Below are 27,928 nucleotides of genomic sequence, written 5' to 3'. Positions count from 1 at the left end.
TTCAGCGTGTCACCAGGAAAGCTTTAATTGGATACTTGAAAGTTAAGAATAATAGTGGGTTTTTACTGCATTTCCCAAGTTACACAGGGATGATAATTTTTGTGGCTCAGTGGCTGCTGGAAATGCTGTTCTGTGCTGGAGCACTCTCTGTTGCCCGAGTCGACTGTGCCACCATCACCTGTAGGTGTGCTGGATTTCCCTGTCTTCACTCATGTATTGCAAGCAACAAATACCTCTCTTTACTTGCACTTAGGGTTGAAATGGCTTTTCAGAGGTTCCCAGCATTTGTAGTAGTTTTTATCTAGGCAGTTGGAGGTCTGGAGGCCCCATTTGGTGATGGCCAGACTGAGGGACGATTCGAACATGAAGGCCTGTTGGGAAGAAGGAAGGTAGGTTAGGGCAAGACAGCGAGTGTTTGCATCCAGGCAAGGCGGCTCTGCTCTACCACAAACAGGAGGCTGGTCCAGCCCTGACAAGTTCTGCCTCCGGCCTGATCAGCCCAGGTGGAGAAAGCTCTTCAGAGCTGGCCTTGCAATGCTGGTATTAACCAGGTCGCAGGAGTGACTTTGGATTCCCTGCATACCCAGGAAGGCCAGGTTGTTCCAAAAGCTCTAGTTCAAGGTCTGTTGATCATCATCATTAGATTTTAGGGAGTGGAGAAAGGAGGACAGTCAGGGGGTTTGTTTCTCTGTCCGTAGGCTGACAAAAATTAAATTAATCAGCGTGAAAATTGCCAGTTTCCTGCTCAGGCAACAATTTATGTGGGCAGATGATCAAAGCTACCTGGCACCGCCTGTCTCCAGGGGAGCTCCTGGGAGTTGAATGGTGCTGATCGGTAAGGGAGGTGAATGCTGCAGCCGTTCAGTCCAAGTACTTTTCCAACTCGCCAGCAAGAAGCTAGGCTGTACTTTTGAGAGTGGCACAGCTGCAGTATGCCGTGCTGAATTCGAAATCTTACTGGCTGCCTTGGCTCCTTACCATGGTCCCTTCTGCAACCCTCTCGGGCTCCAGCTTGGCTTTGCTGGCCTTCTCAAAACAGTCAGCATCCGGCCCATGAGGAGTCATCATGCTGTGCAAGCTGGCCCCTCCAGGCTGGAAGCCTTCCTCCTTTGCTTCGTAGTGGCCTTTGATGAGTCCCATGAACTCACTCATGCAGTTCCCTGCAGGAGCATAGAGAAGAAGTTGCAATGCAGCGTGATTGGGAAGCATCACAGCTGGGCTGTGAGCTCCTTGAAACCCACGAGCTAAGCTGGGCTGGGCAGTGGGTGGAGTGGAGGTTCCTAAGCAGGACATCACATCAGGGATCCTACAGGTGATGCTTGTAAAGCTGTACAAATTTTAGTCTGCTGTTAGTTATCTGGATTCGGAAACGGAAAGCTCTCTAATGAAGGTGCGTTGATGTTGGTAGACCTGTGCTTTTCCTGCCACCTCAAGGTGTGTAAGTACTACACCTGCATACAGACTGCAGGGTGTAACCTAATATTTGCAGATGTGGATTGGAGATCTTAAAGCGCTGGGAAAAAAGTTCAATATAATCATCCTTGTCTTATAGGCACTGAGGCACAAAATGCATGGCCGGCGGTCTGGTGAGAGAGCCTGGTCTGCTGTCCAAGGTTATAAGCTTGAAATCATTTTGTCTGATATTCTTCTACCACCTCCAGTCCAGCCAGGCTCTTCAGTGCCTTATGCTTTTGATTCGTGCATTATTTACTTATTTCTCAAGAGCCACTGTAAGGCCAAAGAGAAGGACCCAAATTCATCTTTCCCCAAGGAAGAATACTTTTAAGTATTCTGAAACCAATGGAGTAATATACCACTAACTTAGGTAAGGATGGATATATCTAATAATTCAGTCATTACTGAGTTATGTTCCTTGTAACAGAAGTATTTTAACAACTGTCATGCCAAGCTTTCAGCTTTAGTAGACCTAATATGACTAAACAATATGGCAACTTTCTGCTTAGTGGTCAGTTTTTGCAAAACCAGGACACGCTTCTGTAGCTATGTTATATATAGCCCTTTTTAACCACTAGTTCGGTCTTCATTAAATACAATCCAGGGTCTGAAATGTTTAACAACAAAACTAATTTAGCTCAAAGCAGAGTTGGCTTCTATATATGCAAACATTTATTAATTTTCATCCCAAGTTGTCAGTATCTCATGTAAGACTGGATTGTTACAGGCTTTTCACTGAACTTGCTCATGTACTGCACTTGCAACGCTCAGACTGCTGTACAGACCCTAAGGGCTGGATTGCCAGCGCGCCTGCAGCAGAACTCATGCTATCGCTTAAGAAGAATGGGCTGGTGAGTAGGAAACCAGGCTTAAGAGATGAGCTGAGTCCAGTTTCCTATTCGTTCACAGATTTCCTACATCACCCCAAGAACTTAGGCGCGCCTTCATTCCCTATTGCTAAAATAGCATAGTCCTCTACAAGCAGGGTGCTGTGAAGTTAAAATATCTTAGTGGCCATTAGATATTAGGTCTTACCATAATGAGAATTACGCAAGCTCTCTCCCAGACATGGATGCAATATATAAAAGCTCTATCATCAGACACATTTTTCAGTTTGTGGTCCAAAGACACTAGGAGTAATTCACAGCCTCCAGGGATGTAGAAAGGTGACCAAGAAAAGTTAGTATTTATAAGCTGCACAGCCACCTTTGTATGTGAAATTGCTACTGTGTCTAGGGGGAAATTTTTGGATCACCATTGCTAAATTTATACTTGGGGCAAAGTTAAGGCAAGACGAAAACTGTGATTCTGAGTGGACCAAAGTTTTCTGAACACAGACTTTCCACTGCACCTGAGAAGAGAAGGCAACGGGGGATTTCTAGCAAACAAAATAGACCTCTTGCAAAAGGAGGAGAGTTCAGCAGCACTGAACTTGTGTGCCTCCTACCCCAGAGTTGCTCTGTCCTGTTATGCCTCCCTAATGGTACAAGATTCTCATCACCGCACTAATTTCAGAGGGGACTAACGTGCAGTGCCTGGATGACTGACTGTCGTGATGTCTGCCTTACCCACTCAAGCTCTGCCCCTCCATGGCTGGGCTAGGGCAGGCAACCAGCCTGCCCACCGTGCAGTTAGTGTTCAAGCCGATGGCCCAGGTGCTGTGGTCAGGTGAGTAGCTGTGGGAGCTGTCTGCATGGGTGCTCTTAGCTCACAATGCAGACAAGAGAATGAGAGGGTTTTTTTCAGCCATCTTTTACCACAGACTAAGGAAGGTTGAACGAGTTCACGCTGTTCGACACAAGGCGTCTGTGGAAAGTTAGCACAGCTCTGCTGATGCGTGGCAACTTGATCGTGGTAAAGCGGCTGTGTGTCTCACCTTTTAGGGTCTAATAAAAGAGGTAGCTGTGACCTGCTGCAATCCCAGCCAGACAAGAGACGTGTTTCCATGTCACACTCGTTATTGGGAATGAAAGCAGAATGATGGGGCAGGACTTTGCCTGTGGGATTTACTCGGATGGCGGCACAGCTGCCTACTGTGCCTGCAAGTGCCACTAATTCTGCCAGCCCGCAAGACGCCTGGAAATATGTCTAAGTAGCAGGAGGAGCTGGCTATTAAACTGTGGTTAGTAAATGTGCAGAAAGCCTCTCAGCACTTCAAAGTGACCATAGTGTGACTTTGATAGCTTCTGAGATGGGGGCTTTTAGCTGCCGACGGAAGGGGTGCAGCGTGAGCAAGCTTTCCCCCTCGGTCTCGTAGAGCAGGTTGCCTCATCCCTACCCTGGAAGGACAATCCCATGTGGGCAAATGGATTCCTAACCTCCATTCTATGCAACATGTAGTCATGCTCTGCCAAGACGAAACCAAAAAAAATGTCCAAAAGAAACCAGCTCTGGTGATGGAAACCAAATCCTGCAAAAATCAACCAGCTGCCTGAGAAGGAGCCCAGTTCCTGATCTCTGCCTTCTTAAATGCCAGAGGTACCTCCATTACTGTGCAGGTGGTAAAGAAGGGCTCAGAAGAGCCAATTCAATCCTTTGCTGTAACTTTGATCTCACCTTGTGAGTAGCCTTGGGCAGCTCTATGCCTCGCTGCTTGTCGCCACCTGTGATGTCATATTTTCCTTTCTCCTGTTCTTTATCTATGTACTCTAATGAGATGCTAAGCAATTCATGGCTGGATGACAGGACATTTTCTGATGCATTTGTGCAATGACAAGTTCAATATGCACCCGGTCTGAGTGGGCGCCCCTTGAGTACAGACGCATCCACCTACGCAGACACCACCAGCCCACCACCTCTGAGTTTTCCTGAGATGCTCTAAATAGGAGCATCTTTGGGTTTGTTCATTTTCCGGGGAGGACTGACTGACTCCAAGAAGCTGGCGCTAACTGTGCCAAAGGCAACAAATCAGACTGCTTCTTCCCTGCGCTTGCTCTCAAGTAAATGGAGGCTTGTTTTTTTTCCCTGCAGTCCTGTACTCAAGCACAACCAACAAAAGAGCAGACGTACGGTGATAGTATGGTGGACGGAAGGTGTTGTTAGCTACCCCCCATCGTGGAGGGAATATGACAAAGTCAGCGAGTGCCACTCCAGGACGGGTCGACTTGGCTGTCAGGACAGTGAAGATAGAAGGATCCTGAAAAAAAGCAAAGCAAAAAGCATGAAGCAGAGCAGGGCTCAGAGCTATCTGCTCAGGTCATCCAGCCAGCAAACGTGACTGGTACAGCCTCTCCGTTACCAAAACACTTTTACCACCTGCACCTGGTGGTGCGAGTGAGATTTGTGACTCTGCGTGACAGCACCCAGCATCTCAATCCCATGCTGAACGTGGGAGAGAAGTGATGGGACTGGATGATTCTTCTTTAGGCAGCCTTGGAGAGCCTTCCCTGCCCCTTGGAGCCAGTGGCACAGATGCAGGGGAGAGACAGCCCCGCAAAATGGGATACTGTAATTCCAGGAGCAATCTCCAGCACTCCTCCTACACGAAACCGTAGGTCTTCCATAGCCGGCTACAGAGGACAGGAACGTCCTGCTGGAGGCATCTAGCCTCCCAGCCCTGTTACTTTACAAACAGGGAGAACAAAGCACAGAGAAATTGTGGCTTGCTTCAAGGATTTTTGAAGTCTCTAGTCCAGTAAAGTGATTTTCTGGGCTTTGATCCCAAAACCATCCTTCTCCTGGCAGGTTTTTCTGGAGTTTAAACAATACTTTCTGTTGCTTGTCTCACTAGAAATGCTCCAGTCCTCTTGCACACCCACTTGCAGAAGCAGCGCCAAGAGATGGCATCACTGCGGGCACCTCTCCCACTGGGCTGGTTTCCTTTTTAGAAGAGCTGCTCGCATTAGTTTTGGCTTTAGTTGTTTTCCATAAGATCTAGAAATTATTGCAAAGAAAGCTGCCAGCTCTTCGGATGAATTTCTGTGCTGGGCTCAGAGGAACTAGGGGAAGGAGTCTGTGCAATTGCAAGAAATAAATCAAGGCAAGAATTTGAAGCAAAAGTCTTTTTGCTGAGTTGCATGGTGTGTGTTGGCTTCAGTATTTGGCTCTCCTCCAGGGCGCAGAAATTCTATGCTAAGCTGCATAAAGCTGTTTAAGAAGCTGATCAACCTCCAGTTATGTCTTTGTACCACAGAGGAGGTTGTCTTCCTCTACAAGAGCTTGGTTTGGGCCCAGGGAAAGTGGCACAAGAGATTTCACACTGTTTCTCAGAGCACAACATATTTTCTAACGGGCGCTGAGGCCCTGGAGCTCAGGGTGAGTTTGGAGGGTATGGTATCCATGCAGCATTGCTCTGCCTTGCCCAGCTCCAGAACTTACCGCATGGTCAAAAGCAACAGAATTAATGACCATGAATTTTTCCAGATGGTATTTGTACGGTGTGTAGTTCCCATGCCAGGCTACAACATTGAAGGGGGAGAAATCCTACCAAAGCAAAGAGACAGAGGGTTACCAAACACAGTCTTCCAACTTGCTGCACATATGCAAGGCACTGCTCTTTCCCAAATTAAAAATGGGTTTAGTGCTGGTGAGAGGTACACTGGCAGCCTGGAGCACAAAACCCTTTAGGGACAGCCCGGAATTGCAAGATTATGGTTTTCCTCAGCATTTCTACTTGGTGAGCCTCAGGCCTCCCTCTGGGCTTTGGTGTCTAAGAGCTTTTGAGTGCCCAGGTAGTGCTTGGACAAGTCCAGCTGCAACACTGGCTCTCTGGTAAGGAAAGCCTGGCTTTTCACAGCAGCCCCAGCTCCCCTTTTCTTCTCTGTCACTATAAATGTATGGAGACAGTGAGGCAAAGACCATCGCTGAGTCCTTGGGCAAGACCAACTCTTCACAAACACGTTTTTCCAGACCAAGGAACCTCAACTGGGCAGCTGAATGACTCAACAAAGCAAGGGCTCAATCCTGCTCCACCGAATGCAGCAGGACCTCCTGAGACTCCTCAGCGCACACTACTGAGCTGCATATCCCAGGCCATGCACTGGCAGTTGCTGAGCTTCAGTGTTACGTGTTCTCCTGGGGCATCCTCACCTGCTGGGCTGCAAACAGCTTGCCCTGGTACTTGCTGATCACCGTGTAGCCCCCTGGCACCTGTCGGTCCTCGTACCACGCGACGGGCACCAAGAAGTCACGCGGGTTGGCCAGGCCATTGGCTCCTACGAAATAAAAAGAGATGCCAGAGCTCTTTGGGCAACTTGCAAGCAAAGTGAGAGGTTCCTGGCTTCGTGGGTCCCCTTCTGCATTTTGAATGACCTTACTGTTTCTTGGCCGACCACAAAACTTTAAATAGTCATGTACTTCTTGTGCTCCTACAAGTAGGTAATTGTAATATATCCTAGCATTTAAGTCCATGCTCCCCTTATGTGACTAAGATGGGTGTCCCCAAGTTCCCTTCTGAACAAGATTAGTACTTCACCCCCAATTAAAGGCATGTAACAACTAGGAATTAAGCAAAATACGGAGGGTGAATTGCTTTCTGTTCCTGGACATCCTGCTGGTTGGAGGATGCAGAAGTTACAAGGCATGTCATGAGGGGGCCAAATACATTTCTGAATGCTTGCAAAAAGAGTAATAAAATAAGGACTAGTGATACCTACAGACTCTGGGCATACTGAGGGGTTGGTTAGCGTGAGGAGTACATTTTCAAAGCGCAAAGCACTGTACAGGTGCTGAAATATTCTTCTTCTTCTCGTTAGTATTATTGTTACAAAGTGGTTTTGAATTTCTTGGATAAAAATGCAGACATTACTACCTGCTGCTAAGGTTTAACAGTCAGTGCTTTTCTCCAGCTGTCATTTTTCAAGGTAAAAGTGAAGTTAGAATAAAGTGCAACTGAAATACAAAGGATCTTGGTCTCTGAGGGGAAGGTGGGTAGGTGGTGAGAAGAGGAGCTCTTATAATTACCACCTCCTGAAAAGGTTTACAGGCAAGTGCACTCATTTTCTTTTCTCCAGAAAGTAAACCTTATAATAGATTCCTGCCTTATGGAGACAAAAAAAAAAAAACCCAAAACAAACCCAAACCCAGTTCAACAGTGTCTGAAAAAATATCTAATGGGAAAACTTGTTATATACAGGCTGGGGCAACAATATCAATAATCAAGTGGCAGAGGCACCGAGTGCAAGAAGTGGGTGAAGGCAGGTAACCTCAGCTGGCTGAAAGGAAAGCTGCTCGATGTGGAAAGAGATGTGCCCAGCATGTCACACGGGAGAGATGCTTGAGCAGGGTCCCATTAAATGGCTGTAAATTGGGTCAGTTCCCCACGGCAGGAACGGCCGGCTTCGGTCTCACTATGGCCACGAGATGTTTGCGAAGGCTCTCTGAATGCAGATGGGCCACGCCAGCCTTGTTACTGATTGATAATACCTAGTCAGTTTACTTCAAGCATGGCCAGCCTTTTAGATCTCACTGAGAGCTATAAAACAAGCCCAGTCTAGTGGGGAAAAAAAACCCCCACCAACCCAACCTAAAATGAAAAACAATCAACCCCAAAACACCAGCCTGAAAGTGGAGAACTATTGGTACCAGTTTTGTATTTATTTTAGCTGTTACAAGGGGAGTTTCACTTCCTTTCCCTGAAACAATCTTAGTTGCATTAACCTGGAGGTGTTTTCCTCATCAAGAAAAATTTGGAGGTGAGTACTCCAGGGATAAGGAGGTGAAATAACCTGAGCTGAGCACCGCCGGAAAGCTGGGAAATCACAGCAGGGATGGCGGGGCTTCAGATGCCAAGCACCCTTGCAATATTTTTCTCACAGTAGCAAGAGGGTGCCTTCACGATCCGTGATGTTGCACAGACCAGGAGGCAGCTGGCAGAGAGGTTCTGTGATTTGTGAGACAGCTAGACCTTCGCTCAGTGAGGGCAGAGCCACCCTGGCAGCACAACATGGAGGTGTGAATGTGCTGCTGATCCCAGTCCTGTACTGCTCATTTTATTGAGTTTGAATTCTCCAACGACAGCTTCTGACACTAAGGCACTCTAGGCTCTAGAGCTCTAAGGCACCTCTGTTCACAGAGGCAGGGGGAAAAACACTAAATCTCAAATGGAGCTTCAAGAGTATCTTTTGCCTCTGAAATCTGCCTTTTCCCAGGTAAATTATCTCCTATCGCTCCAGCTTATGCCATATCTGTAAGTAAGGGGCATCAGCGATGATGGCCTTTTGAGTTTGTTTTGGTAGGAACAGATTCAGAACCAGCAGATGGAGACTCTCAGATCAGAAGGGAAGAGATAAAGGGGAAAATGGGGAGGTAAACGGTCCCTTCAGTCCCAGGGGAATCATGGGACAACTGGGCTGTCACATTTTTTTGGGGGGATGCTTGTTCTGCTGGGGAATAACGGTGCCAGGATGGAAAACATTTTTGGGAAGGAGTGTGTGCCTGGGAGGATTTATTACATAGGAGATAAAAGGATGGATTGGGGCTTGTCATTCCTGACTCTCTGTGAAATTCACTGTAGGTCTGATGGGAGATTGTTACCGATGGGTCCCAGGTCAGGCAGCTCGAAGTGTGCCCCGTACACCTCCAGGATGTAGCCTCTGGTCTCTCCAAACACCTCCACACTGAAACGCATTCCTTGCTGGAAAATAAAGGAAGACACAAGGATCCTCCCAGGACTTTCCTTACAAACCACAAACAGCTGAATGCAGGAGCTGGCTCCCTCCAACGCTGGGCTCTGAGCCTCGGGCAAGGCGCAGTCAACCCTTACCTGGATGACACAGATTTCATTGGGCTCCACTAGCATCTTCCCAAACTCGGTTGTGATGAGCAGTTTCCCTTGCTGGGGCACTGTGGAAACAAAATGCAGGCAGAAGAGCTGAAGCAACGTGGTGAATGCTGCCTTCTCTGTCCACCAAGAGCACCTGGGATCCAAGGAAGAGCAATGAGCCCTTTCTGACCCTGCTTCACAGCGGGACCAGGCTCCCTCTCCCAAGCAGAGCCTTGCAGCAGAGATGTCTGCACTGAGAGCTTCCAGACCAGCCCCATGGCCCCCACATCACAGCAGGTGCCTGTGTGAGGTTAGACCATCCATCACCCTGCGTTCCCTTAACGTAGGGTTTGTGCCACAGACATCCAGTCCAGATAAATGGGTCTTGAGGTATTCAGGGCCATACTTGTCCATATCATAAATGGTACAGGTACCCATCCTTGTCATGACCCTGGCAGTGTGTGATATCTGGGAATAGCTAATTCTTCCTGCTTCCTGAGGGGAGAAGTAATGCTTTGCTAACATCTGCATTGTTTTCTGGGGCTGTCACGGCACAGGAGAGCTCACATTTTGACTTGAAAAACTAGCAGATTTACAAAACCTGCTCTATCACTTTTACTCCATGATAGTGAAGGAGGTGCATGAGAACAAATTGTTATGGGAGAATTGTTTCTGTTGGTGACCCCAAGGCATTTCTGTCCCTTGGTCAAGAAAGATACAAGCAAATATCAGGCTTCTGATACCACTCAGAATATTTTTCGGCATGTGTGCACTTTATGTGCCAACCTCAACACTCACCATGGCAGCCTGGTTGCCTGAGGCTGGCAGAGCGTGGGAGCTAAGCTGCCGTGCCAAATGGTCTTGGACTGAAGCTACGAAGGCATCTAGCTGTAAACTGTTCAGAAATCCTGAGGCTTATGTTTTCCAGAAATCCTATGCCTGTGGTGTGCCTAATACCAATCTGGGGAGCGCTGGGAAACGATTCCTGAGCACCACGCCAAGGAAGTTGGGTCACTGCTCAAAATCAAAGTTGAGGTCTGGCACAGACTGGTTCTCTCTGAGCTTCACAGGAGCGGTGCAACCCACCCAACATCCCAGCTGGTGCCAGACGACCAAATCTGCATGTCACGAGGGTCAAGCCAACCCTCCTCTCCCAATCTTGGCTATACGGCTCAGGATCTGGAGGAACAAGAGGCAGGCAGGTGGCAACCCAGGTAGACCCTCGTGGGGGAAAGGAAAAGCCAAAGCATTAACTCACCGATTAGGAAGTCACCATCCGAATTATAAAGACATCTAAAGAAGAAGGAGAACAGGAAGGTCAAGGTGCTGTAAGCCCCAGGCACACATCACAGCCACAGCTGGGGAATGTTGAGCTGGGAGACTGGCGTGGCAGAGGTCTCGCCTTCAGCACCAGAAATGCTGTTTGCAGGTCAGTGAATGCAATATTACGGGCCAGTGCAGAAGGGGCAGGGAGGTTTGATGTGCATGGTCTGGAAGCGGGATCTCCTCTGATCTCTGCCAGATCCCTGCTTTTGTGGCCGTGGGTGCATCAGGTGTTGTAAACTGGGGAGCAGGGCTGAATTCCCCCATGAGCTGCTGCAGAGGGTAGTGATGCCCATTGGAGGCTGCATGCATGTTGACCTCCGAGGAGCAGCTCCGGTCCCTGGGATGAGAGCACCTGGATCCAACAGAACCCCTTTTTCTGCATCCCCATGCCCAGCTCTCTCCTTCTCTTGGTGGCTCCCCACCCACTCCCTCAGTGCTCAGCCATGGAGCACCACCTGCTTCACAAACACCTGCCGTGGACACCCCAAACACCTTTGCCTGTGCACACAGGAACACAGGGACATAGAGGCAGCACCGCTGGGAGTAGCTGGACAACAGACATACAGACAGACAGCCTGGGGCAGCCTGAGCCTCCAGTGTAGCAGTCACTGACCTGTTGAGCATGGAGGTGTTGCAGACAAAAATATGGACGGCGATGCCATTGCGTCCTCTGGGCTCACCGGCGCCGCACAAAGTGTGCAGTCCCTATGGGCAAACCCAAAGCACTGGGAGTGAGCGGCGGGCAGCGGGGCAGGGGCCAGCCCCCTTTCCTCCTCTCATCCCACCCCCTTGCTGGGGCTCACCCCCTCTCCCCGCTTTCCAATGCTGAGCACCCCTTGTGCTCTGCTACCCCACAAGAGAGAGCGGAGATGGAGGATGCCCAGATGCCCTGGTCCCCCAACTTACGCTCACAAAGTCCAGCTTCTTCTGAGGGGCTTTCGGGATCTCAAAAGGTTTCCATCGCAGCTAGATTGCGGCAAACAAAAAGCAAGAAAGCTATGCCAGTGGTTATAATGCAAACAGTGACAATTCAAAAGAAAGCAGACCCCTGTCACCTCCTGCTTCCCTGCCCTCTGCTAGCTGAGGTACCTTTCTCTTTCCTCTTTGCCTTGCTCATTTTCATTTACAGGTTTCTTTTGATTTATGGAGCTTTTTTTCCCTTTTTAATCATAGTTTTGTAAAATAATTGGCAGGCCGGTGTAGTGCCAAGGTTAAAAAATAATCCTGTTTAAAAGCTGTCTCTTCCTCTATTACTAACAACACTGTTGAGAGCAAAGAAATTCAGATGAGCAGACAGCCAAATTGTCATGGTCCTGTGCTCCACTCTGCGCTGTATGATTCACTCCCTCCATGACCCAAGCATAACACTCCTGTTTGCACCACCTCATTCCCCCTACATCTGAAGCAGAAATATCTGTTCTACCTGCATGAGTGGGAGCTGTGAGGAGCACTAATTACCTCTAGCAAAACCTGTCGAGATTCTCAGGCAGAAGGTGCCAGAGGAGTCCAAAGTATTTATTACCACTGATACCATATTAAGGATCTTTGCAGCTCTTGGGAACAAGGTGCTGCGGCTGAGAGCCCCTCACTGGGGGTACTCAGTGCAGATCAACCCAAACATCCAAAATTAGGATGATGTTGATGTGGCCAGCTGCCAGATATATCCCCTGCAGCAACACACTTGACCCCAGATGAAAGTGCCTGTGACTGTGGGCATCCACGAGAACATTTTCTTGCTTTTAGCTGCCCGACCTGTCATTTCTTGACATGCTTTTAGGCTGGTGCCCTGAGAAAACAAAACTTATGGGACTCTATGTCTGTGCCTGCTGTTCCCAAAAATTTTGAACTATGTGAAATTTCAGCTAAATTTGAAAGGGATACAAAGATATTAAATTCCCTCAAGCCTCATGCAAATTTTCCAAACCCAAATCAAAATGTGGGTGCCCAGGTGACTTGTCAGGCTCTCCTGGAGAGCTGGCCTCGGGATATGACCTGTCGTTTGGCTGGGATAGAGTTAATTTTCACAAGAAGCTGGGAGGGGACACAGCCAGGACAGCTGACCCAAACTAGCCAAAGGGATATTCCATACCGTATGACGTCATGCTCAGTATATAAGGGGTGGAGCTGGCCAAGGAGGAGAATTGCTGCTCAGGGACAGGCTGGGCATCAGGCTCTGGGCAGTGAGCACATTGCGTTGTGTATCACCCGCTTTGTATATTCTTTTATTGGTATTGTTCTTGCCATTTTCCTCTTCCTTTGCTGTCCTATTAAACTGTCCTCATCCAACCCATGAGTTTTACCTTTTTCTTCCGATTCTCTTCCCCATCCCACGGGGCAAGGAGAGGAGTGAGCGAGCGGCTGCATGGTGCTCAGCTGCCGGGTGGGGCTAGACCATGACAGTCCTTTTTGGTACCCAGCGTGGGGCACGAAGGGTTGAGATAACAACAGATCTGACCAGAGGGAGGAAACAGGCAACTGCGCCCAGCGAATGCATCTGCCAGTAAAGCTGGGCGAAGCAGGGGCTCATCACTAATTAATCAACTGCACCCTGTGCCTGGCCCCGCAGCTTGGTCCTCTTCACTCTGCTCTCCGAAGCCATCTGCTTCCCGAGGGCATCCCACCACCACAGCCTCACAGAAGCCCTGGGTCGCCTGGGTTGGATCCACCCCTCATTCCTTCCTCCCCTCATCCTGTTTGCTGCCGGGCAGAGCCACGTCTTCGAGACCTGGGTGGCTCCGTGATGGTGCCTGCTCAGGGTGACACTGCTGGGGTGCTGGGCGGAGGGGAAGAGGCTGCTGGAAAAGCCTGGATGGAGACACCAAACGCACCCGGCAGCAGATCAGATGTGACCCTTGGGAGGTATCGACACCTCTCAAGTGAGCCAGTAAGATAGTGCTGAACCTCAGGTTTTGCTTTTGGACTTCTTTAAAGCATGTTTCCCTTTGGTTTCCAAGACAGCCTTCCAGACATGAACCAGAGCCAATGCAAAGCATGGTCAGAAGGTACTCCTGAGCCTCATGCCGCCCCTAGCAGTGGGACCTTCCCTGGCTCCTGTTCATTTCATGGCAGCTGTGAAGGCCAGTGGAGGCACCTCATCGTGAAACTGTTCCTCTAATGATTGTTTTAAGCCTTCAGGGTTGGGAATTGGGACCCAGTTGACAGAAATCACTGGGAAACACTGACAGAAAGGACATGCAGAGGGACAAAGAGAGAAGACCCTGGAGACTGGGGGAAGAGGGAGAGGGGGAGGGAGAACAGGCAAAATAAGAGAAATAAATGTTAGGCATAAAGATGGTCTAAAGGGAAGCAAATTTTCTCACTGAGGAACACGGAAGATGACAGTAAGTCTACGGACGAAGTAATAAGTATAGTGCAGGTCCTGTGTAACAAACAGCTTCGTTTTCACTTTGATCCCTGTGGACACCTGTCATTCCTGTGGGACAAGGAGAGTGGGAAATGCAATCCAGCCCATTGGTTACAGCTGGAAATGGTGTCTGGCCCCTCTCCTCTGAAATGCTTGCAAACTGCTAAGATGCTGCCCAGCTCTGTGCGTCGTTCATCTGGTGTTTCTCTGCTGCGTTTGGGTTTCACCGATGCAAGAAAAGAAGAACAAGCACCCTTAGCCAGAAAAGAAATCCAAGACAGTCAGCAGCTGCCAGCGCCAGTTGCTTAAAATGGGGGTTTTTAGTTTTGTTTCCCTGCTGTATGATCTGTGAGCCTCCTGAGATACAGCACCTCTGTACTTACTTTATATGTTTTCTCTCTCCAAGGTTTGTCCAATCACTTTTCAAACCCACTTGGATCCTCTGGAAAGAAGTTTCACAGTTTATGCTATTTTTTTTTTTAACATGACATTTGTTATTGGTATTAATTTTCTCCCTGCCTCTCAAGCATAGCTTCCCTTGGTCATCTCTGTTCCAGGCTGGAGAGCTTTCTTCTGTTTCAGCATTTCTTCCATGGATGCCACTCCATATTTTTTCATCACCTTTGTCCCCTTTTCTGTTTTGTCCCCTTTCCCATTTTGTCCCCTGTGCCTTTTATAGTTCTGCCATTGTCTTTGGGCAACGTTAAAGGATTTTTTTTTCCATTGACTTCAATGATCTTTGCATAAGGCATCCATATGCCCATGCTTTTAGATGGATGACAATTGGGAAAGCTCCTTAAGTGAGCTGGGAGAAACACAAAGCACCGCAGGGAAGCGTCGGTCTTGTCCAACAAACCGAACCTGGTCTCTGGCTCTGCTTCAGAGAGGATGAGAAGGAAAGCAGAAAGACAGCTCCCACTTACTGCTAGGAAATAACCCCACTGGGTTCAATGATTGCCATCAAAAGCGGTGGGAGAGAGTGGGCAGGAGCTTCGTTGCTGTTCCCGTAGGGAAAAGACATACTATACGTAAATGGCTTGAGATGCTTGAGAGCTGAACATCTTGGAATTACCGTAATCATAAATAACCCTAATGGTAGCTGCAGGCTGCAAAAGGGCGCCGGGGATGGATGAGGTGGTAACAGAAATCGTGGGAGCTTCACTTGGGAAGGAGCACAAAAGGGATCTAAATACGAGTCTGTCACCGCTCCTTGGTCGGTGGCTGGAAAACATATTCCAGCAGAACTGGAAAAGTATTTAGACAAATGGTGAGGTTGCCGGGAGGCTGGAAATTAGCTGATGATGATGCATCAAAAGGCAAAACCTGAGAGGAGTAAAAACCAATGACCACGAGATGATGTTGAGAGAAGAATGGCAGGAGCTGAGAGTCAGATTAGCAAAGCCAAATGTTCTGTGGCTGGCAGGGAAGAAATCATGATTAAAGATGATGGCAAGGCCGTAACAGAGGAAGACAAATGCTGTGTCTCTGCGTGAGTCTCCAGAATGAAGCTTGATTTCCCATGAGGGGTGCAGAGAAATGGGCTGGCAGCCAGCAGGCTCTCTGAAAGCGAAGGGAAGGAGGGGACGGATGGCAGAGACATGCTGCTGCTCTGCCTGCCGGGCTGGGGCATGATGAGCCTTTGATGGGGGAAATTGAGGAGGAAGAGAGAGCAGCCTGAGAGGTGGCCGATAGGAGCCCCCAGGGGAGATGCTAGATACCACAGACCAAACCCTGTGACACTGCGGCCATGTTGGGAAGCGACACAAGCATCCGTCGAGGTGGGAAGCAACAAGCGTCGCATGGAGGGCTGGCCTTCCATGGATGACCCATAGGTGAGGAACAACAGGTGGCAGTCAGGACCCAGTTCGTGTGTTGGCCAGACCCCCAGCTCCCTACAGCTCTCCTCAGACCTCTTGCAGCTCAGAGACTTTGCACCCCTGGTTAGTTTAATGTTAACCTGTCCTCCTGGCAGGACCAGGGCTCTTCCCAGCATGGTTACCTGGTTGGGGTCAGGCTCAACTTCATCCCAGTTGTGTGTCAAGTGGCCCTCCTCGAGAGGTTTGAAGGGTTTGTGGCAGACTGAAGGTAGGATCCGATATAGCCAGCTGCAACGAAGGAAAAGACCTGGATTAACGTGGGGAAAAGATTAAACCTTCTGGGTGGCTGCTGGCCAGTTTTGCTCCTAAAGGCATGAATAACATTTACATTGGTGGCAACTGGACCAAAGGGTGTATTAAATATCAAACACCAGCTCACAGCCAGAGACTGCCTTCCAGAGAGATGGCTTTTTATTATAGGCTCTAAATACAAATATATGCTGTTATATGAAGGTAAATGTCTATATGTGTGTTTACATATAATTATGTATGTTTACATTCACACACACACATATATATGTATACAAAAAATAAATATATGTCCTTATCTGTGACTGAAATACAGCAATCTCTGAGGTGGAAAAAAACCCCCAACCTATTTAAACACAGCTACAAAGCAGCTCTGACCAGACAGGGACAAGCACAGTATCTAACTGAAAGTACAGAGGAGCTTTCCGGAGACAGAAGGTCACAGCCAGTATCTGAATTTGGGTGGATTACCGAAAGTAGCATCCTATGCCTGGCTGGCCATGCTCATAGGACCACCAGCAAGCCCATGCAGCGAAGACCAGAGTTTTATGTGGGATGATGCTTCCTACTGCTGTAGGAGGTCCGCCATGCCTCCATTGCTGCCTGGGACCTTCACTCCCCCTCCTTGCTGCCTGCTGCGTCCATGGCTGTAGCCCCTGTTGTCCCCACCACTCCGGTGGCTGCGGCCGGCATCCGCACACCACGCACAGACGCAGCCAAGCCCAAAGCTGGGCTTCTAATCAGGTGGGAGAGCAGAGGTAATCAGAAAAGCCTGATCTAGGCAGGGCTGCCAATGCCTTTGATGTGTTAACAGCGGTGGTTGCAGTTTGGGTGGGTGGGAGAGGGGAGGAGGGAGCTCTTCTTTGAGAGCTGGAAAATTTCCATCAAGGACATCTTCGTGCAGCAAACAATGATTCATCCCTTTCCCACGCACACCGCGAGCTGGCACCAGCCCGGAGAGAAGAGCTCTGCTAGGCAGCTCAGATGATGAATTTGCCTTTCATTTGAACGAACAACAGAAGGGACAGAAAAGCTGCTGTGGGAGAAGCAAAATGAGAAACCCATCTTCTGCAATATGGCCATGGCTGGAGCACGGTGACTGGGACAGAGCTCCGGGATGTTTGCTGTCGGCTGGAACAAGATGTCCGCAGCACTGCTGGGAATGCGGGGCAGTAAGCAGCGTGCTGGATGCCTGGCGCTGGTCTGAGCCCCTGGCCAGCCCCAAAATGAGTACAGCCAGAGCTAGGACCTCACCAGCCCTGGCTGGCATGCAGGAGTGTCTCTTAGGAAGAGGGAAGAGTCCTGCTCAGAGGCTCGGTTTTGACACTGTCCATCAGGTGCTTACCCATACTAGTTGCAACGGTGATGTTTTTGCAATAGCATCGGGGCTGAGGCCAAGGTTGTTTCGCACAGCACACAGACCCCTTGGGACCATCTGGCCCCCATGAACATCCCCTCCCCTTCCTCTCCTTGCTCAGAAAACCATTTTCTTCCCCATTCCAACACCTCCTTTCTCAGCATTTTCACAACCTACTCACCCCACCGAAGCCTTTCCTCTCCCTCTCCCATGGTTTTCTGCCCTTGCCCCTCTCCCAGCACACGGTGGAGGTTTTTCACTGGCAGAAAGTGCTGGTGGCACAGAGGCAGCCTCTCCATCACTCCCCGCCGCTCGCCCCAAGTGCCCCATGTCACCCACCCACTGCCGGGGGTCACGGTACCTTCGCTTATTCGTGGGCCGGGGACAGGTGAAGGCAGAGCCTGAGAGCTGTTCAGCATACAGGCCGTATGGGCAGACTTGTGGGTTATTCTGAATGAGAAGAGAAGGAAAAATAAGGATGCGAGAAGCAGCGGCACGGGATTTAGCTCTGGAGCCCCTGGCAGAGCACTGCGGCAGATGCCCGGTGCCCCAATGCCGTGGGGTGAACTGTGCCTCTGAGTCTGTGCATCAGCCCTGGCAGTCATGTCTTCTTGCTCCCATGAGGCTGGATGCCCTGCGGGTACCAGCCAGACTCCAAACCCCATTCCCACGTGCAGGAGGCTGCAGAAGTGCCCCGAGGAGTTGGCACAGCCACTGAGGCAACACACGCGCTGCTAGAGCCAGCTGTGTGGGGCAGCGCTCGGTAGGGTCAGTGACAGGAGCATCAAGGAAAAGGGATTATTCCCAGTGTTTACAGATTGCAAAGCAGACCATTATTATGTACAAATCTTTTTAAGACCAAGTGAGAGAGGGGCAGCTCCAGAGCATCGTGTCTGTCTGGCTTTCCAGAGGGCTGATAAAGACTCGCAGCAGCTGTAGCTTTGCTTCTTCCCTCCTACACACTAAAAGTGACCCCTTCTTCTCCTGCACTCTGCCCAGGAGAGGGATGGCCAGAGCAGGCATTTCGGTGGTGTGCTGCTTCCTCCTGCCAGTGCTGTTTGCTGCCTAAGAGTGGGAGTGACCTGTGTGGGCGCCTTTGCTTCTCTGCAGGGCTTCTGCAGTGACCGTCCTCCCGTGGAGTACAAAGGGGGCACTTTCCCCTTTGCAGATCCGTGGGTATGACTAGCACAGGTTTAGCAGCCCTTGTGAGTTCATAACTGAAGGACAGAGTTCTCCCTTACAGAGAGAACAGAAACTAAACATTTTGATCTAAGTAGGCCAGCATCTATTTATTTGAGATCAGCAAGAAGCAAAGGCATCCAAGAACTGCAGGAAATACCCCGGTGGGACAGTCATACACCATTTGCTATCCCATCTCCCTCCTGCAAGGTCTAGTCGAGCATCCTGTAATCCTGCTGTGGCTGGGCAGATCAGCCATCCATACGGTATCAGACACTGCCCCGACAGGTAAGCAGAAGGGAGAGGTAAAACTCTCATAACGCACGTAGCTTCCAGCCCTCAAACTCTGTCTTGTCGGTATGGGTGTGCAGTGAAGCAGGGGGATCAATAGCCCTTGTCATTTTTATCTTAGCCAGCACTACTGCAGATGCCAGTCTTATAAATACTGCAGAGGAGAAAGGATCCACCCCTGGGACTGGAGATTTTTTTTGTCTAACTCGTTTTCAGATTTTTTTATTAACTCTTTTGACACCGAGTCCAAACTCTGTCCAGGTGAGGGTACCTCAGCCTGGAGCCGGAGGGGTCTTCTCCCCTGGGAAGTGGTGCTGCTCTGGGAAATCATGAGGAGCACACCGACCACAGCTCAGCGCTGGAGCACTGCTTGTCCGGACCAGCAGTCACTGCTATCGATCTCCCAGTTTTCAGGTGCCTCTTTCTTACACCTTTTCTCCACCCATCTGCAATAGCCAGTCTCAGAAAGGAGACACTGCACCAGCTGAGCCATCAGTCTGATCCAGCACAGCAGTCTTCCTTTCTTCTGGGCACACCATAGGCTGCAATGCAGACCTAGGAGGACATATATACGCATTTAACGTGCCCTAGTGTGGTGTGTTACTATCTGCACTGGCAGACAATGTGTAAAACATCTGAACTGGGGAGATCCAGAAAACCCAGGAAAAGCGAAGGGCAAAGTTCCCTGTTTGACCTTAATTCTGCTGGCCTCTTTGCACAGAGGATGAAGAGGAGCTGACTTGCACCAAGGGATGCCATTGACTGAGCGTAAAATGCTGCCATCCAAGTCCAAGGGGTTACAGGGCAGCCAAGGGAGGGAACAGTCAGCCTCGAAACATGTGCTGGTGTGGAGGAGACCGGCACAAAGGAGATGAGAGAGCTTTAATTCTTCAGGGTTTCGTTCTTGCCTCTGCGGACCGAGTGGCTAGAGCCACATGGGTCACGATTCCTTTCTTTAAAACAGAATGATCCAACATAATTTATTTTAATCTAACATGTTCAGAATTTACTTACTTTTAGGAATGAATCTGTCACTCTATTACCACAGGCATCTGCGTCCCCTCCCTACAAAGAAGCTGCTCTCCTGCCAAAGGCTTATAAGCCAGCTTCGTCGAACCCAATTCCTACAGAACACCCAAAAGCCGCTTCTCCTGCCTGAGCACCATCTCTCTGCCAAGCTTCAAACTTCTGCTCTGGTTTATTACAGAGCTGATGGCTTCCTTCTTGGTGTGGCCGAGCCATTTTTTCTGCAAACTCCTTTCAGAAAAAAAACCCAAACCTGCTGTTGAGCAGAGGTAACTCTGGCAAGTCTTAATCCCCAAGGTGAAACTTGGAAGCACATGAATAACTTAAAAATAGAAAGCATGAATGGAAATCTTTAATTCTAATTTTTTCCTAGCATCTTATTATTCTAGTCCTGCATAAAGAAGGCTCCTGGAGACTTTTTTGGTGGCAGAGAGGAAGGAATCATGTTAAGATGAAAAGAAGCCCAGGGAACAGATATTCACTCTATTCCATGTCATTTTAATAAAGCACTTTTTAAAAAACTCAGTACCTGTCCCTCCGGTAAAGCTCCTGGACAGCGTGGGTCCTCAGAAACATGTTCATTTCCAAATCCCGACATGTACTGTAAAATAAACCACACAACTCATCAGCATTTTGAAAACACAAGCAAAACCTCTCCAAACAAGCCATCCATCACTTCCCCATGCTTTTTTCCAGGCTCTTTGTATGCACTAAGTCTTTCCCAAGTGATCTACTTCCATATTGCCATGGACTCTCTGGCTTCGCTTCATTTGCTAACTGCGTGGTGGACTGGGAAGCATAGATGGGATTTGCTCTTCTGCTAAATCTGCATGTACATTTTAATTATATTCTGCACTGAAGGCACTTGAGAAATATGCCAAATATCACATATGCAGTCAGACTCAAGAACCACAGGGTGATGTATAAGGAGAAGAACTATGCATCAACATTACAGAGCTGTGCTACCAACATCCAAGTTAAACCCGACTTCACTCGAATAGTGGATGTTCCAACATCCGCAGACTGCCTTGTAAATTCATGCACTGAGTCATGGCCCTTGGATGCTCAGGGATTGAAACTGGGAGTCATTTGTTTGTTGAGTTCTTGCAATACATCTCCATGGCCATCAAGAAAAAGGTCAGGACTTAGTTGGGATGAGCGAGGGAAGGGAAGGGAAGGGAAGGGAAGGGAAGGGAAGGGAAGGGAAGGGAAGGGAAGGGAAGGGAAGGGAAGGGAAGGGAAGGGAAGGGAAGGGAAGGGAAGGGAAGGGAAAATAATTCTGCTGGGACCTACACTGTGTCACTGATTTGCCCTAAATGACTGTCGCCCACTTGGGCATGAACTGTCCACCATGGTAGTAAGCAAGAGTTAAGTCATTATCAGGTGATAATCTGGTTTTCTAGAGCGATGCATACCCAAGAGACCCATGGACCAAACACACCTGCATACCCTCCCACGCCCGCCCTGCCTGCAGCTGCCATGGTCTAAGTGCGGCTAAAAGGATCCCAGAGGATGCAGCTCCCAGCTTTGTGGCACTGAGAAAAGCCCCACAGTAAACCTGAGACGCACAAGGGAAGCAGGTATAACAGAGACCTTAGCTTTGCTCTGACAGAAATGTAAATACAGACCCTTCAGATGCTATAGAAGGGCATGAAGCAACTGTATTGAACTCTGCATGAACACAGAGGTCTTTTGGCAGCAATCAATGGTTCAGCTCCGTGGCCTGGGGAGAGAGTTAAATATTAATGCTCCCCTCTATCAACTGCAAGAGTAGCCGGGCCACTCATCTGCCTTCACACAGCGGCGCTGGGACAGCAAAGCCCAGGAGTCCCAACGCTGCGCTGACACGTGCATGCTTGCTGCGACGGGGTGGCTGCAGCGCTGCAATGCTGCGGTGCCCCCGCAGCTGCCTCGGGGCTCCGGCGCTGAGAAACCCCGGCAAGCGGCAGGCACCCTCCCTCGGTGCAGCGTGACACCCCGGCATGCAGAGGTCTGACACGAAGGTGGAGTGACAAATCCCCTACACCTGGTTTATTACGTTGTTATGGTGCCTGGATTATTTCCCCCAGGGGTTCTCAGCCTTGTGCAATTTGCAGCCTCCCCCTAGAAATTTCCTGGTGTAGCAGGAACTCAGAGAGCAAACCTGAAAACCTCCTGACAAACTCCGTGCTTTCCCCCTGCACCTTCCAGCAACATGTAAGAAAAGAGCATTCCCAGGGGAGCCAGGCTGGCTGGAAACCCTGCTTAGCCTGAACCTGATAACAACTCGGTTTCTTTCGGTTCAGGGAGGCTATTTCTCTCCTTCTTGCAAATGAACGTACATCTCTAGGACTCTGCTCTCCACTGGGTTCTGCAAGAAGCCTATTGATATGCAAAGCAGCAGGTCACCTAAGCAGCCTTGGCAAATGTATTGTACTGGAGCATTTCTTTCTTTTTTTTTTCTTTCTTTTTTTTTTTTTTCCTCCCCTCTTTTAAACGGAAATGCAGCAATATCTGATGGGACTGCAGCAGTTTCAGAACGAACTGAGACCTCTGCACTGCATCCTCCTCTACCAGCAACTTAAGGGCAGTGGGAGCATTTGCCTGCGGGGCAGCCTTGGTGAAAAGGAGAAGAAAGGAGAAAGAGGAGGAGGAGGAGGAGGGGGGCATGCTGATTTTCTGGACCCATAGCCAGCAAGGCCCAGCTCTGCCTTTAGAACAGCAAAGAGAGGGTTAATGCAATGTGGAGGCTGCTTTGCTGAGCATCACCTGCAAAATGCTCCACTTGGGTGGGTTTGCATATCTGGTAACCGGTGTGTGCACCCCGGCATCCCCCTGCCACGCTGCTGGGGCCAGGGGCTAAGGAGACGCAGAGGTTTTGCTATGAGAAATCCATCCCCTGTCCTTCAGGCTAAAAAGCTGGTGCCCTGCACAGCTGGCCTGCCCATCCACATCCCCCAAAGCCCCTTTGCTTCTGCTTGTTGGGCCAGGGGAAGGAAAGAAAACCAACTCAGCAGCTGCTCCGTGCCCACGTTGGTGCCGCACAGCACCTCGCCGGCCCCGTGCGGGTGGTTGGCTCCCGAGCGCGGCGATGCAGGCAGCTCCCCACCGGGCTGGCCAGGAACCGCTGCCTTCCTCGGCCGCGCATCACCGGGGCTGCAGAGTGGCCGGTTGTCACCCAGCAATGCCAGAGAGGAGAGGGGCAGGGGAGCTGAGTCAGGGAAGAGGCGATGTTTAGGACAGAGCGGCATCGCCCCGCTGCCCTGAGAGCGGGGGGCAGAAGCTGCGGCACCATCGTTCGGTCAAATCAATTCTTCTTTGGCAAGTAAAAAAATAATTAATCCTCAGGTAACTGCATCGAGGGCTGAAAAAAAGACATTGGCAGGACTGCAGCCGCGGGAGGGCAGACATCGTCCTAGCAGTGATTTATCACCCTGAGTGTGGCTCCAAGGCTTTGCCTGGATGTTCGGTGTGGCTTTTCTCATTCACTCCTTTTATTTTGTCTTTCCCTGTGGCAGACCTCGGAGAAGCTTCTCTCCTCTCCATGCCCTTAGGGGCCAGCGTCAAACACTACTTGGGCTGCCAAAAATAGCTGCTCCACACCAGCTCCCAGCGTGCATTGGAGGCGTCGTGCTCCAGGTCTCTGGAGCACCATGCGGGGACCCTGCCGATGCAGGGTCCGTCGGGAGCAGCAGCGCAGGGGCCGGGCACACCACGGCCCTTCTTCTTGCCCACCCTCTGAGCCCACCTCCCAGCTCTCAGTTTGCATCGCACAGGGTGGCCCCACGCCAGGAGAAATGACCCCTTTCTGCCCACCTGGCAACTCCACCAGAGCATCCTTCCTGGGTGAAAAAAAATCTGGAAAGATGGAAACCAACCCTTCTCCATGAATGGCACTATGTTTTAAGTCCAAAGTGATGTCCCTCTAGGTCTCTGCCTGCCCTCCATGGTTCCTAGCCATGTTCTAAGTATCACCAGGTTGGGTAGGTTGACAGGCACTACTCTGGTGTTTGGGAAGGTGGTTTCTCTGTAAAACAAAAAGTTCTCTGTGGTCCTTTGTTTTCACTTCTGCTTTTAATTACTCTTCTTGTTATTTTGTTTGAGATCCTGTAGATTTTTATGCAAACGGGATCTTAGGAATACATCTGACTCCACTTTGTTTTTTGTTTTGTCGTTTTGCAATAAAATGGGAAAGATAAAAGCTCAGCACAGCATAAAAAATTCAGCAAAGCTCATTGATTGGAATAACTGGGATGCAAAGCAGAGTGCTCGCAATGGGTGTCATGCTCTGACCTATAAACCATAACCTTTTGTTCACTGGATTAGACAGCAGGCATGGGAAAAACCTCATCTGAAGTCTGAACACATAGACTGCAAAATAATTAAGGTCCTTCTTCAAATGCTGCATAATACATTTCTATATCAGCTCCTGCTGCAGGACACAGGAAAACAACATTCATCTCAAGACAAAAGGCATGGCACTTTGTATCAGCTCAGACCAGTTGACACCGGAGAGTCTAACACAAACCCACAGAAACAGGGACATAAGCATTCGGGGCAACGAGCAGGGCAGATCTTTCACTCTCTGCGCGGGGCTCCGCAGCCTCCATTGGGGTAAAACCAAAGCACCCAAACCAGAGCTCTTCCCCGGTGCTGCCCCGGTGCTGCAGGGCCAACATCCCCGTCAGGAGCTGCCATCTCCCCGACATCTCGCCAGCCCAAAAGTGCTGGGGATGGTCCAGGGTCAGACCCTTCCTGAAAGGACCTGCCCAGCTCCAAGGTGGGTCAGGGCACTCAGTGGAGGAGGGAAGAGAAGGATGGATGCCGGGAAGAGCGGAGAGGAAGGGTGAAGCACCGCTTTTGGAGGAAAGATGCAAAGATAAGATGGGCTGGGGAGAGGTGATGATGGGTTATGGATGTATGCGATGTCTCGGAGAGGAAGCGCTGGTAGAGCAGCCCATTCCCATGGCCAGTCCTGTGCAGACCTGTGCTCAACTTGCAGCCACAGTCCATCAGCCAACAAGGTGTTAGGGTCTGCTAGGAGTGAGTCGGAGAAGGAGACAGAAGATGCTGTCAGGCCATTCGTCCGGAGTGGTATGGGGAGGATGGTGAAAGCTGGGGAGGGACGGGGACAAGCAAGGAAGAAGCACCATGAAATTTTACTGTACGAGGAGACAGGACTCTTCAGAGGTGAATAAGACTTGTAAGACCTCTATGTAAAATATTGAACATTGCAGAAGGTGGTGAAGGAACACATACCTCTATCTCAGGCATATCCAGAGCTAGGAAAAGGCTTAGGAACAACGACAGCCCCAAAGTCTGGGGAGGAACATGATGGTTGTGCACAAGCTCTTGACACCCACAGCAGTCCTGGGGTGAGCCCTTGCCGCTCTTGCCTGCTGCAGTGTTCCTCCCGCACCCCCATGGCCTCGGGGCGGCTGGCACCCCTGCGCTGCCACAGGGGTTGTGATCCTGACGTTCCTACGCCCGAGCCATAAACCCACCACATCCCGCCCTTCTCCCCAAAGTCCCCCGTGCTCTGGCAAACGGCGGCAGGGAAGGGTCCCTGGGGGGGCTCAGAGGGGAGGGCACGGCTGTGGCCCCGGTGTGCCGGTGTGCCATGTGTGGGGCACTGAGAAACTGCCCCAGGATGCCAGGGAAGATGGCAGCCAGGGTTGCAACATCTGGGCAGATGTTACTGGTCAGATTTCATAGGCTGAGGGGGAAACACCCCCCTGGCAGCCTGGGGCAGGAGGAGGAGTGTGCGCAGAGGGTGGGGGAAGGACAAATCCCGCGATGAAGAGGTCCTGTGCTGGGACAGCCTGACCGAGAAAGTTTTCTAAAGGAGAAGAGGGAGAGAAAAGCCTATTTATAGACAAAACGCAGCAAAATCCTTTATCCCAAGAGAGCTTTAGAAACACACCTTGAAAGACAGAAGAGGGGCACATTAAAATGAAACAGACACCAAGAATAACACAGTGTCAGCAGAGAAGGGGTGTCCACAGCCAGCACCGGTCGGTCGTGGGCACCCGACCCCTTACCTGCAAGCCCGTCATCTTCCTCCTGTTCCTCCTCCTCTTGGAGCAGACACAAACCCCAAGCAGGTACCTGGCCGAAGCAGCCTGCCAAGCGAAGCCTGCTAGATGGTCGACCGAGCCGGGCTGATGGCAGGCTGACAGTGCTCAAAGTGAGAAAGTCCAAGGGAGTTTTCAACCTGTTTGCTCAGCCCACTCTGTGTTTAACCAAACGCCAGCCCTTCTGTGCAGAACCAACCCCAGGATCGATTTGAAGATAATAAATGGGGGGTGTGTGAGGGAGACTGAGTTCCCTCACTGCTCCTTTTCCTCCCTAGATATTAAAAAAAGGGTTCCTAGTTCCCACACATGGGGGGAAAAAAACCCCAGGTGTTTAAGAACAAAGAAAAGCCATTTTTTGCAACTGTTTTATAAGCCTCTTTCATAAATTATACCTCTAGCAATTTTCATATACAAACCTCTAAATGTGTAACAAATGTTTGTTCACTATGCTTCTGAGCCATGTTACATTGGGGAAAGAAAGGATCACACCCCTGTCCTGGTGAAGGTAGTCATAATTGTGAAACACTGTGTGGCAACATTACACAGCACTTTGGGGCTAAAAGTAGAGGAGGATTTTGTATTCCTGTGATTAGAGCTAGTGGGGGGAACTATTCTGAAATATTAATATTTTTCAAAAAAAGCTGTTGCTGAGGAAGGAGTGGCAGGAAGCATTTAGCTACAGAATACTAATGAAAGTAGTTCTGCATTTCCAGAAGTTGCAGAAGAAAAAAAAAAATCAATTGATTGTATTTGTCTTGGGTTTTTTTTTTTTTTACTTTGAATTCTCATCTCTCCTCAAAAAAAAAAAAAGGTGCAATGTTTTTTTCCCTTTCTGTGACCTGCTATAGGTCCTACCAGGAGGAAGTCTCTAGGAGGCACACACTGAAATTCAAACATGACCCTGGAGTTAACATCTCGTCCTAAGTCCTAGAGCACCCTGGAAGCCTTCCCTCCCCAAAGCAGTTACCAGTTTGTGAGACGCCCCCCCCCAGCAGCCAGCAAGAGTTTGGGCTGCAGAAGGGACAGGTCTTAACTGTTTTGTCTTCTCTAAAATTGGCACCTCCTTACACCACACCGAATAATACGTCAGAGCCACTGAGAGCTGCCACTTTTTAAGGTCTGGCAAATAAGGTTGGCTGCTACAAGGCAGAAGATGGGGCGTATGAAGAGACAGTGGTTATTGGTGGGGGAGAGGGAGAGATGGTTTTCTTTGGCTGTTCCCCACTGGTTTTAGGATCACAGGGTCCATGACCTATGATAATTCAGGTCAGAAAGGACTTCAGAAGTCACTAGTCCAACCTTCAGCTCAAAGCAGGGTCAGCTCTGAGATCAGACCAGGCTGCTCAGGACTTTATCCAGTCTTGTCTAGAAGACTCCCAAGGATGGAGACTGCACAGCCTCACTGGGAAGCTTGTTCCACTGCTTCATTGCCCTCATGGTCAAAAAGCTTTTCTTTATATGCAGTCTGAACTTCCCTTGTTTTGACTGTCTCGCATCCTCCCACCATACACTGCTGTGAAGAGGCAGGCTCCATCTTCTTGGTAACCTCTCCATAGGCATTGGAAGCTGCTGTCTGATTCCCCCAAAGCCATCTCTTGTCCAAGCTGAACAAGCCCAGAACCTCGCAAGATGTGGGCTCCAGCCCTCAACCAGTGTGGCTGGCTACTCCTAAACTTGCTGCAGTTGATTGGTCTTTCTTGTGTTGGGAGCCCCAAAACCGGACACAGGATCTCCTCTTCCCCTTCAACACCTGTCTCCCTAGAGCAGGAGCACCACAGCCCTGGCAGACCACAACATCATCTCACCTGCTGCTTCTTTGTTTCTTCATTCTTTTGTCTACACAACTAAGACATTTTGAGCCAGTTCTGTCCTCATTTTTGCATACTGTTTTGCATAGGAGAAACACCGAGCAAATAGCAACAAAGCAAGCACAGATACAGTCCTGGAGACATGGCGTGCAGGGGAATTACTTGGAAATGGAGATGGAGAGGTGCAGCTGAAGACTTGTCTGGAAAGTAGCAAGACATTTATTGGCGGCACTGGCTG

General features: G+C 49.8%; 1 protein-coding gene across 1 annotated transcript; it reads right to left on the bottom strand.

Moving 5' to 3' along the window:
- Window positions 1–25,995, bottom strand: HGD (homogentisate 1,2-dioxygenase). The gene is made up of 14 exons (XM_075764889.1): window positions 25,847–25,995; window positions 20,356–20,427; window positions 17,692–17,780; window positions 15,847–15,952; window positions 11,390–11,449; window positions 11,097–11,188; window positions 10,416–10,450; window positions 9,158–9,237; window positions 8,929–9,028; window positions 6,484–6,608; window positions 5,773–5,877; window positions 4,465–4,591; window positions 979–1,160; window positions 1–371 (listed from the first exon to the last, which is right to left on the bottom strand). Exons 1-14 carry the CDS (start codon window positions 25,859–25,861, stop codon window positions 240–242), a joined length of 1,320 nt encoding a protein of 439 aa, XP_075621004.1. The 5' UTR covers window positions 25,862–25,995; the 3' UTR covers window positions 1–239.
- Between the last annotated feature and the right edge of the window lie 1,933 nt (window positions 25,996–27,928).

This window comes from Balearica regulorum, chromosome 1, assembly GCF_011004875.1.
Source record: "Balearica regulorum gibbericeps isolate bBalReg1 chromosome 1, bBalReg1.pri, whole genome shotgun sequence".
Classification (NCBI taxonomy): Eukaryota; Metazoa; Chordata; class Aves; order Gruiformes; family Gruidae; genus Balearica; species Balearica regulorum.
This window is presented reverse-complemented; position numbering and strand designations above follow the sequence as displayed.